The sequence below is a fragment of the Callospermophilus lateralis genome, chromosome 6, assembly GCF_048772815.1.
Source record: "Callospermophilus lateralis isolate mCalLat2 chromosome 6, mCalLat2.hap1, whole genome shotgun sequence".
NCBI lineage: Eukaryota > Metazoa > Chordata > Mammalia > Rodentia > Sciuridae > Callospermophilus > Callospermophilus lateralis.
Window position 1 is genome coordinate 118530406 of NC_135310.1, and position 15340 is coordinate 118545745.

General features: G+C 44.8%; 1 protein-coding gene across 1 annotated transcript; it reads right to left on the reverse strand.

Moving 5' to 3' along the window:
* Positions 1 to 267: 267 nt before the first annotated feature.
* On the reverse strand, positions 268 to 7234 carry Lhfpl5 (LHFPL tetraspan subfamily member 5). The gene is made up of 2 exons (XM_076859524.1): positions 6823 to 7234; positions 268 to 602 (listed from the first exon to the last, which is right to left on the reverse strand). Exons 1-2 carry the CDS (start codon positions 7232 to 7234, stop codon positions 268 to 270), a joined length of 747 nt encoding a protein of 248 aa, XP_076715639.1.
* Positions 7235 to 15340: the final 8106 nt, after the last annotated feature.

The following is a 15340-nucleotide window of genomic DNA, read 5'->3' on the forward strand; positions in this document are numbered from 1 at the left end:
GTGCTAAGGATCGAGCCCAGGGCCCCATGCATGCTAGGCGAGCGCTCTACTGCTAAACCACAATCCCAGGCCCCTAACCAACACGTTTAATTGTTCATCTTTTTATTGTAACCCTGCTAGTAAGTGGGTTTTGATTGGCATTTTCTTAATAATTAATGATGGTGAGTATTTTTATACGCTAATTGCCATATACATATCTTCTTTGCAGAGATGTCTATTCAAATTGCCTGTTTTTAAAATTGAGTAAGTAAGGGCTGAGGGTCTGGCTCAGTCATAGAGCACATGCTTAGGGGGACTAGGGCTATGTCTGTCTGCCCACCTAGGATCCCCAGGCAGGTGATACACTGTGGAGGAGGGTAATTTACCTTTTCCATCTGCCTTGTAGTCATCAGGGAGGAGCTTGTCCTGCCGGTAGCCCAAAACAAAAGCCAAGAAGGAGAGGATGAGGGCATCACCGATGCTGAGGATGGCCAGCATGAAGGCCCAGCGGATGGTACAGTGGCCCAGAGTGTACTTGCCTGTCTGCTCCCCACACATGCGTCGCACCTCACTTGAGTCCCAGCCGTCTGGGTAGACCAGGCAGCCTATCATTAAACCTGTGGCTAAGGGGAAAAAAAGGGTAAAGATGATGTCATGCTAGGGGTGTCAGCTCCCTAACTCCCACTTTGAACTACTCTTATCTTGTCACCTCCCTGGTCTTTGCATTAGCCTTGAAAGGAACATTAGGCAGCTTCTACCATTCTTCTTGTAAAACACAAGTGAAAAAAATGGGCTCCAAAATCTAAAAGCAGCTGGTCCCTGAGACCCAGCAGTCAGAGGCAGAGGCAAAGAACTGAGGTCTTTGGCCAGGGTGGCATCTGTCACTGCCTTAGGTAGTCCTACCAGCACCTCAGCTTGTTCTCTTCATCTTGGACTCAAGGAGGCACTGCTTGCCCTGGCTCCAAAACCCTCCCAAATCTAGTCCCAGTGGCTTAGGAGCCTGAGTCAGACAGATCACAAGTTTAAAGCCAGCCTCAGCAACTTAGCAAGGCCTTGAGCAACTTAGTGAGGCCCTGTCTCAAAATTTTAAAAATAAATAAATAAAAATGGGCTTGGGATGTAGCTCAGTGGCTAAGGACCCCTGGGTTCAATCCCTGGGAGGATGGGGGTGGGGGATCCAGCCCAGAGAACTTATCTCTCTGAAAATATATATTGTTCATATTTCAACATCTCAACATCTCGGAAATAAGTATAATAAGAAAGCATTAGTCCATAGTTTTGATTAGCAGTATTTTCCCTTTTTACAGTATACAGCATAATTATGTGTCCTATAACTCCAGAGATATTAGATTCAGTGACTATAAGAAGGCTTTCCAAGCCCCAATGCATGCTTTCTTCATGAACCTTCCATGTGAGTAAACAGGTTCCTCCTCCCCCATACCTAGTACTGCACAGTGCAGCTGCTCACACTTGCCTGAATTTAAAAATCCCCTGAAATATTCATTTTAAGTGCTGGAACTCAGGTCAAGGTTGGGCTCAAGAATCCCTGTTGTTAGAAGCACTGTTCCAGGCAATTCTTTCCATAGGAGAGGTGAAAAACACTAGACCAGGCTGCCTGGATTTCAAGCCCACTGTTTTTTGCTAATTAGCTGTGTGACTTGAAGCAAGCTGCTTAAACTTTTTTTTTTTTTTTTTTTGCCTGAGTTTCCTTATCTGTAAAATGGAGGTAATATTGCCTATGTGTTGGAGCTATAGCAAGCTTAAATTTAGTTAATAATGGAAAGGAACTTGGGCCAGGCACACACATGAGGCATTCCATGAGGGTTAGCTACTGGGCACAGCTACTCAGTGTCCTACTGACTTGGCATTGACAGCTAAAAATTGTATTTTCCCCTTCTTCCCCCAATTTCTTCCATACCTTCCATGAAAGCACTTTTCCCACATTAGCTTCAATAGGGTGAAGCATAGACAGGTGACATAATCCTTGAGTATGACCAGGGTGATCCCAACCACAATTGCAGTGCAGGCAGGGCCTTTATCTGTGCCACTTTCCCACCCTTGACCCTCTTTCCACAAGCTCAGGGGCCCCCTAGTCCCCAAACCATACCCTACCCAGAAGATGCTCAAAGAAGTATCTCATGCAAGCAAAAGTTACATTCCTTAGATCCAGCTTGTTCTTACAAGGAAAGTAAGTGGATCAAACATATGATGTAAAGACCAGGGTCCCCCCTCCTCATCTAAATATATTAACCTTCCTTCGATTTTTTATAAGATTTTAAAAATATACAGCTCTTAAAGGAATCACAGAAAAATTCATGTACTATCTTGATCATGGCAAAAATTGCATAAAGTAAGCCAGATATTAATATCCCCCCTTTTACAGATTTGAAAACTGAGGTCTCAGAGAAATCAGGCAGCTTACTCAGTCATCCAGCTGTAGTACTTCCTCATGATTTTCTTGACTTCTTTTTTCTTTTTGGTACTGGGGATTAAACCCAGGGAGACTCAACTACTGAGCCACACCTCAGCCCTTTTATTTATTTATTTTTTTAATAAATTTGAGACAGGGCCTTGCTACATTACCTAGAGTGGCTGGCTTTGGACTTGCGATCCTCCTGCCTCAGCCTCCAGAGCCACTGGGATTACAGGCATGTGTCACCACACCTGGCCTACTTCAAAATTCATTCCTTCCACACTAGATTGTGATATTTATCCAAAGGACTGAATGTATTTAGTGGTGACATTTCAGACTTCTTGACAAACTGAAAAGTGTTCAGGAAGACACTTAGGGTAAGGGAGAGGTAATCCTTCTACAGCAAATTGGTAAAATGTATAGCCTGCCCTTGGCTGGTTGGCATGGCCTCTAGTTTAAGCAGCATCCTACAAATGCTGAATGCACAGGTGAATGTGGAAAGAAACTGCTCTTCTAGACTTCTCTTTCTCCCCAAAACTCTCCCCACAATCCCCTTCCCTGTCTATAAAATTTCCTATAGCGATTCTGTAAAAGAATCCAAGGCTTCTGGCTTGGAAACAGGTTGTTGTTACTGTGTATGGGTGGGTTGCACCCCATCCATCCACCCCTGGTTCTGTGCATAGTTGGGGGACTACCCCAATTCTGTGTCTCAGAGCTCTAAAGAAACTAATACCTGACTCAAAGCAGGGTTGTGAGGAATAAGTATAGTCATGTAAAGAAAACACCAGTGTCTGGTACATGGTGAAAGGCCAATGATGTTAATTCTTGCTATTGTTATTGGCAATTCCTTCTGATGGAAGCCATCTTGCAGGATGTGGGCATCATAAGAGATATTCACAAATATTCCCAGTACGAGGTAGGATTGTACTTCCTTGCCCCACTCTCTTGAGGTTACGCAAGGCCACATGAACTCCTTTGATCAATAAGTGAGCAGAAATGTGTGCACTTCTAAGCTAGAGAATTTAACTGCTGGTGGGAGACTTTCCAGAGCTCTCTTTCCCTCTGCACATCTCAATGACAAGTGATGCTTTTTCAGCCTGGGGTTCAAAAGGAGAGAAGAACAATAAGAGTAGTGCCCCCAACTGATCCTCCGTGGGCAGGTAATATAAGCAAGAAATAAACCTTTGTTTCAAGCCATGAAGATTTAGGAATTATTACTGTAACAACACTTCCTATCTTACTGAAGAGGTTGTTTTCTGTTTTGCACATTTACTGAGTACCTACCACGTACTAGGTACTGTGCTAGGTGTTTTGCATGCATAATATCATCTCACCCGCACAAGAACCCCATTAAGGCATGGGGGCAGAAAAGATGGTGGAATGAGACGAGCATCATTACTCTAGGTTCGTGTGTGTCTGCACATATGTATGTCTACATCGTGTACAACCAGAGAAATGAAAAGTTGTGCTCCATTTGTTTACAATGAATCGAAATGCGTTCTGCTGTCATGTATAACTAGTTAGAACAAATAAAAAAAAAAAAAAGAACCCCATTCCTGTTGCTACATTCTATGGATGAGTACAATAGACTGAATGTTTATGTTCCAAAAATCCATATATTAAAAATCTAACTCCAAATGTAGCAGTTATTACAAGGTGGGGCTTTGAGGAAGTAATTAGATCGTGAAGATGGAACTCTCATGAATGGGATTAGTGCCCTTATAAAAAAAGATCTAGAGAACCTTCTTGCCCTCTTTCCATTTTTGAGGACAAGGACAAAGTTAGCAGTCTGCAAATGGAAGAGGGCTCTCACCAGAACCAGGCTGTGTTGGCACCCTGATCTCAGGCATCTAGCTTCCTAAACTGTGATAAATAAATTTCTGTTGTTTAAGCCCCCTGGTCTCAGATGATTTGTTGTAGCAGCCCAAATTGACTAAGACATGAGCTTACCAAGACCCAGAGAAGACAAGCAACTTGACTTGCCTATGGCTTTAGGAGCTGGGACCATACTCAGCCTATACCTGGCCTCCAGATGCTCAACTAATATTATTAAGCTACAACCCCACATTGCCTCGTTAATCAGGTCTTTTATCCCTGCTCTAACACTTCCCTGCTCCCAGCCTAGTGGGCAAAGTTAAGCGAACTTGTTTAGGTTTCTGTAAATTAATTTGTCTCCCAGCTGCTTGCTGTGGGGTGCACCCCCTCCTTATTCTCCTCTCTTTGGCTCATCCTTCCTTCTTCAACACAGCAGAATGGAACATGATACCACCTTTGTCTTCTCCAAAGATAAATGTTTCATAGGATTGCACCTGGCTACCTCTGCTATCAGTGTCACTAGTTCTGTGACCCAGATAGGGTCTGACTCAAATGGCCTGCTGACACCTCCCCCACCCAGGCCTTCCTGGTACTGCTCAGCAAATGGCACCTGTTGCAGATGTTGGGGTGGGGGGTGGGCAGCACTGGGAATAAAAGAGGAATGGTGTGTCTCCAGCATTCCATCGCCCTGATGGAGAACCAGCTGGCAGGCATGTCAGAGTCCATGCTACTCCTCTTCAGTACTCTCTTTTATGTTTTCTTTCTTTCCATCTTTCTTTTCTCTTCATCTGCAACCCTTTTTTATTTTGAGACAGGGTCTCATTAAGTTGCTGAAGCTGGTCTCAAACTTGTGATCCTCCTTCCTCAGTCTTCCAAGACCCTAGGACTGCATGTTTATGCCATCATATCTGGCTCCCCTTCTTTCTTAATATGACCACTCTCTATTCTTATCTCCATTACCCACCAAATCTTGCCTCACTCCTGTCCTGGTCTCTCCCTTATCATATAAAGAGACTATCGAAGAGAGGGAAAGAGTGGGGATATCTAGAAGAGGTTCTGAAGTCAGGTTAGTGGCCTGGGTGTAAGACTGGGAATCAAGAGTCTACCCCCAAAGAAGTTACCCACTAGCAGTCTTAACTGTTAAATGGAAAAATATTCACTTCCTGGGTTGTGATGAGGCTCTTCCAGATGAAATATGTGAAAGTATCTGGTAAATCATTTTACTTATGTAAATATGAGTCTCAAAAAGAGTGTCGTTGGGGGCTAGGGTTGTGGCTTAGTGGTACAGTGATTGCCTAGCATGCTTGAGGCCCTGGGTTTGATCTTCAGCACCACATAAAAATAAATAAATAAGAATAAAGATAAATTGTGTCCATCTACAAACTAAAAAAAAAAGAAAAAGAAAAAAAAAAGAATGTCTTTTGGAGTACGTCTAGTTTTGGGGGGACCTGATGCTTTACCTCTCCTACTTCTCAGCTGCCAGCTGATTGCCAAGTCTGACCCTCTCTCTCAGACCCAGATTCCTCATCTGCAGTTGCTTGTGGGATATAGCTCTCTGGGGACCCCTCCAACTCTGCACTATGTGTTTGGTGGCTGGGATTCAGATTCCTGTATCATTTTCTCCTGAGATGACACCTCATCCCTATCTAACCAAAGATGTTGGGAGTTGCGCTCTAGTCTGCAGTCCCCAGCACTGTTCCTGAACATCCCAGCATGGACAGTCTGTGTCCTTGGGATAGGCAGGGATGAAGGGACCAAAGGCTACAGAAAAGATCTTGGTCCATCTCTTCCTGGGCTCTAGAGGAGAAAAAAACAAAAAACAAAAAACAGGTGACCCAGAGGAGAAAAGCATCAAGAAGCCTGCATGGGCCAGGAGCAGGAAAAAGGGGAGGAAATTCCTTGCCTCAGGTCACCACAAGTGGCTGCCTATCTCATATAGTTTTAAAGGACCCTGGACAGCCTCCCTCCACCTCACAAAATATTGCTCCATTTGCTGCCTCAAGTATGAAATCCTATACTGAGGGAACAACGATTCACTCTACAATGAGAAAGGGGAGTTTTGATGCAAGTTTCTAAGGGAGAGGTCACACATGGTGTAATAGTTACACTCCAAAATACATGGCTGACCTTAGAAATGCCCATCAGTACTATTTAGGGCTGGAGAGAGGGCAGGAATGTGAGTACTGATAAGTGAGAAGGAACAAATGCCCAGAAGTGGGAGATGAGGGCATCTAGAATGGTGACCCCCATCACTATTGTGCGCCAGGGCTGAGTCCTATTCCCACAGAGCTGACAGTGGATGCCTCCTTCTTTCTTCTTCCTGGAGCTGCAACAACCTCCCAAAGTATGGTGTCCTGGGAGTCAGGACACCTGAGTTCTCTTACCAGGAGCTGTGTGCTCCTGCTCAAGTCACTGCTGTCAGGAAAGGTAAGACCATCTTTGTAATATACGAAGTTTGAAAAGTTTGGTCTCTGAAGTCCTTTATGCTTCAGTCATTAAGATTCCCTGTTCAGAATCTAAACAGATGGTTAAGTAGAAGACCCGGAGCCTCCACACAGGGTGGGATGATGTAGCCATGGCTGTGGCCTGCCCTCCCATCAACCCCGCTCGCTCACCTGCAGCCAGCTGCATCCACGCACAGATCTTGTAGACAGTGGCCGAGTTGCAGATGAAGAACAGACTGAAACAGATGATGGAGCCAATGATGAGGAACATGGCCAAGGCCACGAAGAACATGGCTGTCTTGAAGGCTCTTGAGGGAATGGAGGAGAAGTCCAGAGGGCCACCCTTGCAGATGAGCTCGGAAGAGAGCACGTTGCCCACGCAGTAGGAGAAAAGGCCGAAGTAGCCCGCCTGGGGCGTATTGACGCTGTCACCGATCCAGTAGGGCTGGATGAAGAGAGCCATGACCAACACAGAAAAGCAGATGGTGAGCGTGCCCCACATCACACCCACCGCCCGCGAGTTCCGCACATAGTTGGTGTGGTAGATCTTGGCTGCCTCCTGGGCGGGCAGCAACTTCACCATGGTGAAGGCAGCAGGCCTTGGACCAGGGGCTTGTGAGCTGCCAGGCGGAGGCTATGTGGATGGAGGCCCAGAAGTGAGTCACTCCTCAGCCGGGCTGGGGAAGGAGGCTGAGGTCGGGGCACAAGGTGAGAATCCTTCCAGCGCAGGCGGGGAAGAGGCTTAACAGGACAAGGATGGCCTTGGCGTCCTCAGGTGAGGTTTGCCAGGTGCCTGTCTCTGCTCTAACCCGCCTATCTCCGGTCTCCTGCCTCCTCTCAAGGTCCTGCTGGCGCCACCCTGTCCCCTCCCGTTTCTCCAGTTCAGAGCTCCAGAGAGTCCCGCCCCCTTCGCCGGGCCGGGCCCTGCCTTCCTCCCTCTGCGGAGAGCGTCGTTTCAGCACCGCGGCCAGCGCCCCGGGGCTCCGGGAGGGGGTGGGGCCAGGCGGCCGAGTCGGGGGCGGAGCTGACCCGGCGGGGTGGAGCCGGGAGCCACCCGACCCCGCGCGCCCCCTGCGGGGACCTAGGACCCCTCTCACCCTCCCGCAGCCGACAGGAATTGGGAGGGCTGGGCTGTGGCTGCCACGTTTCTCTGCTCAGTTCCAATCGCAAAACGGCTTCTCCCACAAAAAGCCCCGACCACACACTACCCACCCCGGTCTGGCTCCCCGTCGCCCTCCGGAGCCCCCAACCCCCACCGCCAGAGGTCAGCAAAATCTTTCCTGGTTGTGTTTTTCAGTCAACAATTGCAAAGAGCCTAATTAGTATGCATTAAGCTTGTGTTGGAGGATAACTTCCAAGCAAAAGCCACAGAGATAAAAAGGCAGGAATCCTGCCCTCAACGAGGCAGTGAGACACGTACGCTGATAATGTATGTAGTGTGTATGAAAATACCACACGCAGACCGAGGACAGAAGGGACTAGAAAGCGCAGCAAAGAGCATTCTTCATGAGCCTTCTCAGACCTTAACATATGATCTTTGTTCAGTGCAATGCCTTTCTCCCTTGTTTATGTATTTTTTTGCATATATATATATATATATATATATATATATATATATATATACACACACACAAAATTTTATATATTTTATATATTTCCCTTTTAAAAACATATTTCTCTTAATTTTATGGGTAACTACATGGCTACTGTAGAGAAGTAGGAAAATTTAGAAAAGTATATATGAAAGAATAAAAATCCTTTCTATCCTCCACATCAAGAGCTCAGGAAAGATAACACCATCTTTAAAACACAAACTTTGGCTTTAGATCAACCTGGATTTGAGTCAGCCACTTACTAGCTAAGTAACCATCCATAGGTTGAAACTTCCTGAGCCTCAGTTTTTTCACCTTTAAAACAGGGGTGATGATTTTATCCATCATGTAAGGCTTAGGTAACTGTAAAATGTTTAGCCCAGAGTATCACATATGAAGTATTCAAAAATGCTGATGAGGGGGCTGGGATGGTGGCTCAGCGGTAGCGCGCTTGCCTCACATGTGCAGGCCCTGGGTTCGATCCTCAGCACCACATAAAAATAAATAAATAAAATAAAGGTATCGTGTCCAACTACAACTAAAAAATAGATATTAAAAAAAATGTTGATGAGTATTGCCTCTGTTAACATGGTGCATTCCCCTCCTGCACATACTACTTCACACAGATAATAATGTATATACAACTCTATATACAATTTTTTCTCTTAGCATTACACCATATAACATTTTGGCATAGTACTTTTCCCCAAAACATTATTTTAATACTTGTGCAATGATGTAACATTTGTTGCACGTACCATAATTATTTAATCATTTACCCGTTGGCATGTTTGGCAATTTCTACTTTTGCTCTGTTCAAAACAATTCTGCCTTGAACATATTTGTGCTATTTCCCTCTTTCTCTTAAATCTCTTTTATGGTTTTGTGACCATCTTCAGTATCAGACTGAAAGTTCATCAAGGTCACCACTTGCATCTCCACCATCAGACTGGAAGCTTCCCTAGAGCAGGGGCTGTGTTTCCTCAATCCGAAAAGGCCTTAGGCTAACTACAGCCAAACTCTTAGGAGTTGGTGGATACCCCTCATTTGGCCACCACGGACACCCTTCCCCTTCCTCCCCAGCTTCCTGAGGTTCTGGTCAGTCAGCCAAGCACAAGGCATGCAGACCCTTGAGTACTGATCTGAGTGGCTCATCTAAGCTGGATCAAGTGGCCATCAGTCTTTCACTGGGAAACCTGAGTTGGTGGTGGATGGGCATGAGGGGAAAACACTGTTGCTTTGTTGGACCTTGGCAATATCCTCAAGAAACAATCCATGAGCTCTTACTACTGGGCCTCAGCACCACTCTGATTCCTATGCCACCTAAGGAACAGGTTGCCCTGTTCCTTCTTCAGCTCTGTGAGCCAACTAACTTCAATCTATTTGCTTCCATTTTGCTTTAATTAGCCAGAGTAGGTTTTGACTGTTGTCACCAAAGAGCCCTATGTGATCCAAATATTGGCACCAGAAAGGGAGTTTCCTGCCTAGGCAACAGGCTCTGAGACGCCTGTTTATGTTCAAACTGGGAAAACAGCAGAAACACCTACTCAAATATCAGCTGTGAACACCAGGGCCATGTGCCTTCTAGGGTCAAGTTCTGAGAACTGAGTGACTTGGGCCATAGAGAGGTAGAAAGGGAATGGAAAAATCAAGAACACTGAATGAAGTGACTACTTACAATGGCATTGAATAATGTCATGCAAGATAAGCTCAAATGTCTAGATCATTGATTTAAGAGATAAAATGAAATTCAAAACCTTTATGTAGTGTGGCTCAAAGAATCAGCTAGGACTTGTTGCTACAAAATATAGGATCATTAAAGTAAGATCCAGGGATATGAGGGTGCTAAACTGCACAGCCTCAAACCCATCCCATGTTCCTGGGTCAGTAGACCAGGTCACCTCAGGAATGGGCAGACCCTTGGGCTAAAAAGTAATGTATTAAGAAGATCTGGGGTCACAAGTGTGCTCCACTGTGCCCAGCTTCGTGTGTCTCTTATAATAACACTTCTCATTGGATTGAGGGCCCACCTAGATCATCTTGTTGGATCTTTATTTTGAAAAATTCTTAATTTACTTACATCTGCAAAGAATGTTTTTTCTTTCTTTTTTTAATATTTCACTAGTTATTGATGGACCTTTATTTATTTGTTTACATATGATGCTGAGAATCAAACCCAGTGCCTCACACATGTGAGGCAAGCACTCTACCACTGAGCCACAACCCCAGCCCAAGATTGTTTTTTCTATAAAAGATAACGTTCATGAGTTCTTGGGAACAGGATGTGGATCTTTCCCTGTCCCATGACTCTTGGCTAAAAGTTAATGGACTAAGAAGATCTAGTCCAAAGCCTCTGGTGCTCAAAAGAATAAATCCCAAACAGTATTATGTCTCAAGGAGACCTACAGAAATTAGTTACTAGCAATGACTTGAAAGATGAGGGGTGGTGACTCTATTTGTAATGAATGTTTGCCACATCGTTTGGTCCTGTTTTGGGCTGACCTGCATCTCAACCCCCTTCTTATTTTGGGGTGATACTCTGCTGGAGGAGAGCCCTGGTGTACCTCTGCTTTCACTGTGGAAGCTGAATGGGCAGGTCCCCCTTGCCCTGCCTGCTCGAGAGAGCTCTGCTGGCATGCTAGCTGGTAGAAGAGGGCCACCACACCGCAGCATGACATCCCCACTCAGGAAGGCCGTTGGGACTTCAGGGAAAGGAAAGCTACATGGAACACAGAATTCCAAGTGCTAGTACAACCCCTGAAAGATCCACATCCATTTCCAAGAACCTGTGAACATTATGTTGTTTTTTTTTTTTTTTTTTTGGAAAATATGCTTTGCAGATGTAAGTAAATTAAGGATTTTTCAAAATGGAGATCCAACAAGATGATCTAGGTGGGCCCTAAATTCAATGATAAGTATTTTTTTAAATTTGATCTTTTATTTTTTTTCAATATTTATTTTTTAGTTGTAGTTGGACACAGTACCTTTATTTTATTTATTTAATTTTATGTGGTGCTGAAGATTGAACCCAGGGCCTCACACATGCTAGGTGAGAGCTCTACCGCTGAGCCACAACCCCAGCCCTGTTCTTTTAAATTATACGTGACAGTAGAGTGTATTTTGGCAAATTATACATAGATAGATTATAACTTAGTCTATTTGGGATCCCATTCTTGTGGTTGTACATGATGTGGCATTACTCTGGTCTTGTATTCAAATACAAGGCTAGGAAAGTTATGTCTGACTAATTCTATTGTCCTTCCTATTCCTCTCCCCATGACCTTCCCTTCATTGCCCTTTTAATGACAAGTGGCACAGTGGAGCACACTTCAGCAACCTTCAAGGCTGAGGCAAGAGAATTACAAGTTCAAGGCCAGCCTCAGCACTTTAGCAAGATCCTTCCTCAAAATGAAATTAACAACAATGATGCTTGCTGTCAAAAGACAGAGACAGAGAAACAGACAGATATTAAAGGATATGACAGAAAAAAAAGGTGACAGGACCATAGAGTCAGATGGAGGAGTTGTGGCCACAGCCAAGGAAGGTGGCAACCACCTGAAACAAGAAGAGGCATGAGCGGGGGGTGTAGCTCAGTGCCGAGCTCACGCATAGCATGTGCCAGAGTTGGGTTCAGTCCCCAGCACAAATAGGTGGAAGGAGCAGGAGGAAGAGAAGAAAGAGAAGGAGGAGAGTGACCAAGTGGATTGTTCCCCAAATCCACTGCAGGGAATGAAGACCTTCCAACACCGTTATTCTACCGTTGGCCTCCAAAATTGTGAGAGAGGGGACTGGGGTAAAATCGCTTGCCTAGAATGTGTGAGGCTCTGGGTTTGATCCTCAGCACCACATAAAAATCAACAATAAAAAAAGGTATTGTATCCACCTACAACTAAAAAATAAAAATAAAATAATTGTGAGAGAATAAACTTCTGCTGTTCCAAGCCACCATGTTTGGGGTAATTTGTTATGGCAGCCTCAGGAAACTAATACAACACCTACTCAGTAAGGAGAAAGGGCCTGAGGCACATGTGACACCATTTTGTGGACAGTGACTGATGGACCAGCTAGATGATCAGTATCTAGGAGGGGTAAGTTTGAAAAATTAGGTTGAGGGGGAGCGTGTGGTTGGAACCCTGGGAATAGGGCAGAACTAGAGTACGTGGGTCTTATGGGAATATTCTCCAGGAGATTGGCCCTGCAGAGGAGGCTTTCACGTGGTTCACAACAATGTCAACAAACCTTGTGTCCCCTGGTATGACATCCACAGCTCTCAAAACTCCCCAATAATAAGAAAACAAACAACCCAGTTTTAATAATGGATAGAAGGTTTGAACAAACACATCAAAGAAGATATACAGGTGGCAAATATGAAAAAATGTTTGACATCAGTAGTTAGTAGAAAGGTGCAAATTAAACAATGACACAGTGATATACACCTGTTAGAAAGGCTAAGTTAAAAAACAGCAACAACCTGGTAATTCCAAGACAGTGAGGATGTGAAGCAACCAGAACAAATATATTGCTTATGGGAATGTATATTGGTTCAGCCACTTTGGAAAGCTCTTAAAAGACTCTCCCAGAAACCAAAAAAACTTTTGCCATATGACCCAACATCTCACTACTAGATACTTGTCCCAGAAAAATGAAAACTTGTGTTCACACAAAAACCTGAAAGTGTGCACACATAATATGTGCAGCAGCTTTCTTCATGATTGCCCAAATCTTCTGAGAAATAACGTGAAGCTTCTTCATATAGCAAGTGCATAAACACACTGTGTTTCCATCCATACAGTGGACTGTTACTGGGTGATATAAAGAAACAAACTTGGGGGGCTGGGGTGGTGGCTCAGCTGCAGAGCGCTTGCCTAGCACATGTGAGGGCCTGGGTTCAATCCTCAGCACCACACAAAAATAAATAAATTATATTTATTTGGGCTGGGTGTGTACTCAATGGTTGAGCACATGCTTAACAGGTGCTTTGCCTTGGTTTAATCCCCAGCACCAAAAAACAAAAACAAAAAAACCACAATTTTTTTTTTAAGAAAAAAACAAAACTGTTGATACCCACATTAACATGCATGAACCACAAAAAACATTATGCTGAGTAAAAGAGAAGAAGTCAAATCCAAAAAAAGTACATGCCATGTAATTAAATAGGAAGAACATTAAACTATAAGGAATGAAAACAAGGCTGGGTGTGGTGGGGCAGGCCTGTAATCCCAGCAGCTCAGGAGGCTGAGGCAGGAGGATCACAGATTCAAAGCCAGCCTCAGCAAAAGCAAGATGCTAAGCAACTCAGTGAGACCCTGTCTCTAGATAAATACAAACTAGGGCTGGGGGTGTGGCTCAATGGTCAAGTGCCCTTGAGTTCAATCCCCGGAACCCCCCTTCCCCCCAAAAAAAAGAAAACGAATTTGTAGTTTCTAGGATCTGGTGGGCATAGATTAGTACAAAGAGGTAGTGTGAGGGGATATTTTAGGGTGATGGAAGGGCTCTGTAGTTACATGACTGCATTTGTCAAAACTCATAGATCTTTATACTTTATATTTTATACTAAAATGGGTGAATTTTATGATATTAATTATTCCTCAATATTAAAAAGTGGGATTGCTTTTGTTGACGGGGTCTTCAATCCTGACTCTTAAGGGGGGAGAGCATGCCAATGTAAGGAGGCAGCTGGAGTATGTGCGGAATTCAAGAAATGCCTGTCCTGACTCCCATAACTGCCAGAGTAAAATTACTGAAATGAAGAAAATAATTCAGTAGCCCAACACAGGGTCAGGACGATGAGAGGCCAGTAGGTCTGAATCAATGAACAGCATAAAGAACACTAATGGGCGGATGTGCTGATTGAGAACAAAAGGGACAGGAGATAGGAGTAGAGGATCCAAGTTATAAGCACCACTTCTGCCACCAGGTGGCGCCTGCAGACGCGACTCCAGCATCTACCGGGATTTTCTTCTTCGCTGTGCCGTGTGTATATTTATGTATCTTCCTCTCTTTTTCATTCCCTTTCGACGTGGATAACTTTACAGTTTGGCCCCTAAGATGCACAATAGTGAGATATGATCAAGACCAAACTAGAAGAAGGCATCACACGGAGATCCTGGACTTAGAGGTGAGCCGTACCTGTGAGACCTCAAGCTGTCTCCTGCACCTGACCGGCCCACAACCTAATGGCTTGAGCCCTACTCAGAACTGCGATGTGTTTGAAGGGAATACTGGCAAGGAGTGGAAACTATAAAATAAAGGGCAAAAAGAGTTCAGAGGATGTGACCAGCCAGAGATATGAACTGTCATAAGAGAACAGAGAGCACACGTCAGTTTCCATAACTTCAGCAGGACCAGAGGATGAGGTGAGATAAGCGACCTCATAGCAGCCCTGGGAACCCAGGAGATCATAAAGACCCCTCCCTTGCTGCCTTGAAGCCTCCCAGGCTCCACACCACACTTGATCTAATCTTGGTCAGGAGAATGGAGGGGAGGGGGCCTAGAAGGAGAATGGCAATCTTATCACACATGCTTCACTTCCTGTCCCCACCTAAATAAGACAGAGACTGGACAGTCAGAAAAAATTTACAAGCTGCAATTGTTACAAACCCCGATTTGTCACTTGAACCTTCTTGGGGAAGGGAATTTGTGGGCTAGGTAACCAGTGAAATGGATGGGGCTCTCTACTATAGCTGTTTGGCCAGAATCTTGTGCCCTTCTTTGGGTAATAAAACCCACTCTATTCAGAAAGGGATCACTTCCCATTTCATGAGGCCCAGGTGGGGCTGTTCACCCCAGAGTTCCACCCAGTACCGGTCGGTCCTGGGCAGGCGACTGAAGGATACAAGCTCTGTCAGCCTAAGTCTGTATTTGTTTGGATTTGGGTTTTTTTTGTTTGTTTGTTTGGGTTTGGGGGTTTGTTGTTGTTTGTTTGTTTGTTGTTTTTGGTTTTGAGACAGAGTCTCCCTCTCCTGCTGGGCTTAGGAGCTTCTCCTGCCTGGGCCTCCCAGTGCTGGGACTGTAGGCACGTACCACTGCCCTGGCCTCTCTCTGGGGAGTTTGAATCTTGAGTGAATCCCTGCCTGCTCTCTGCTCTGGCTCCATGG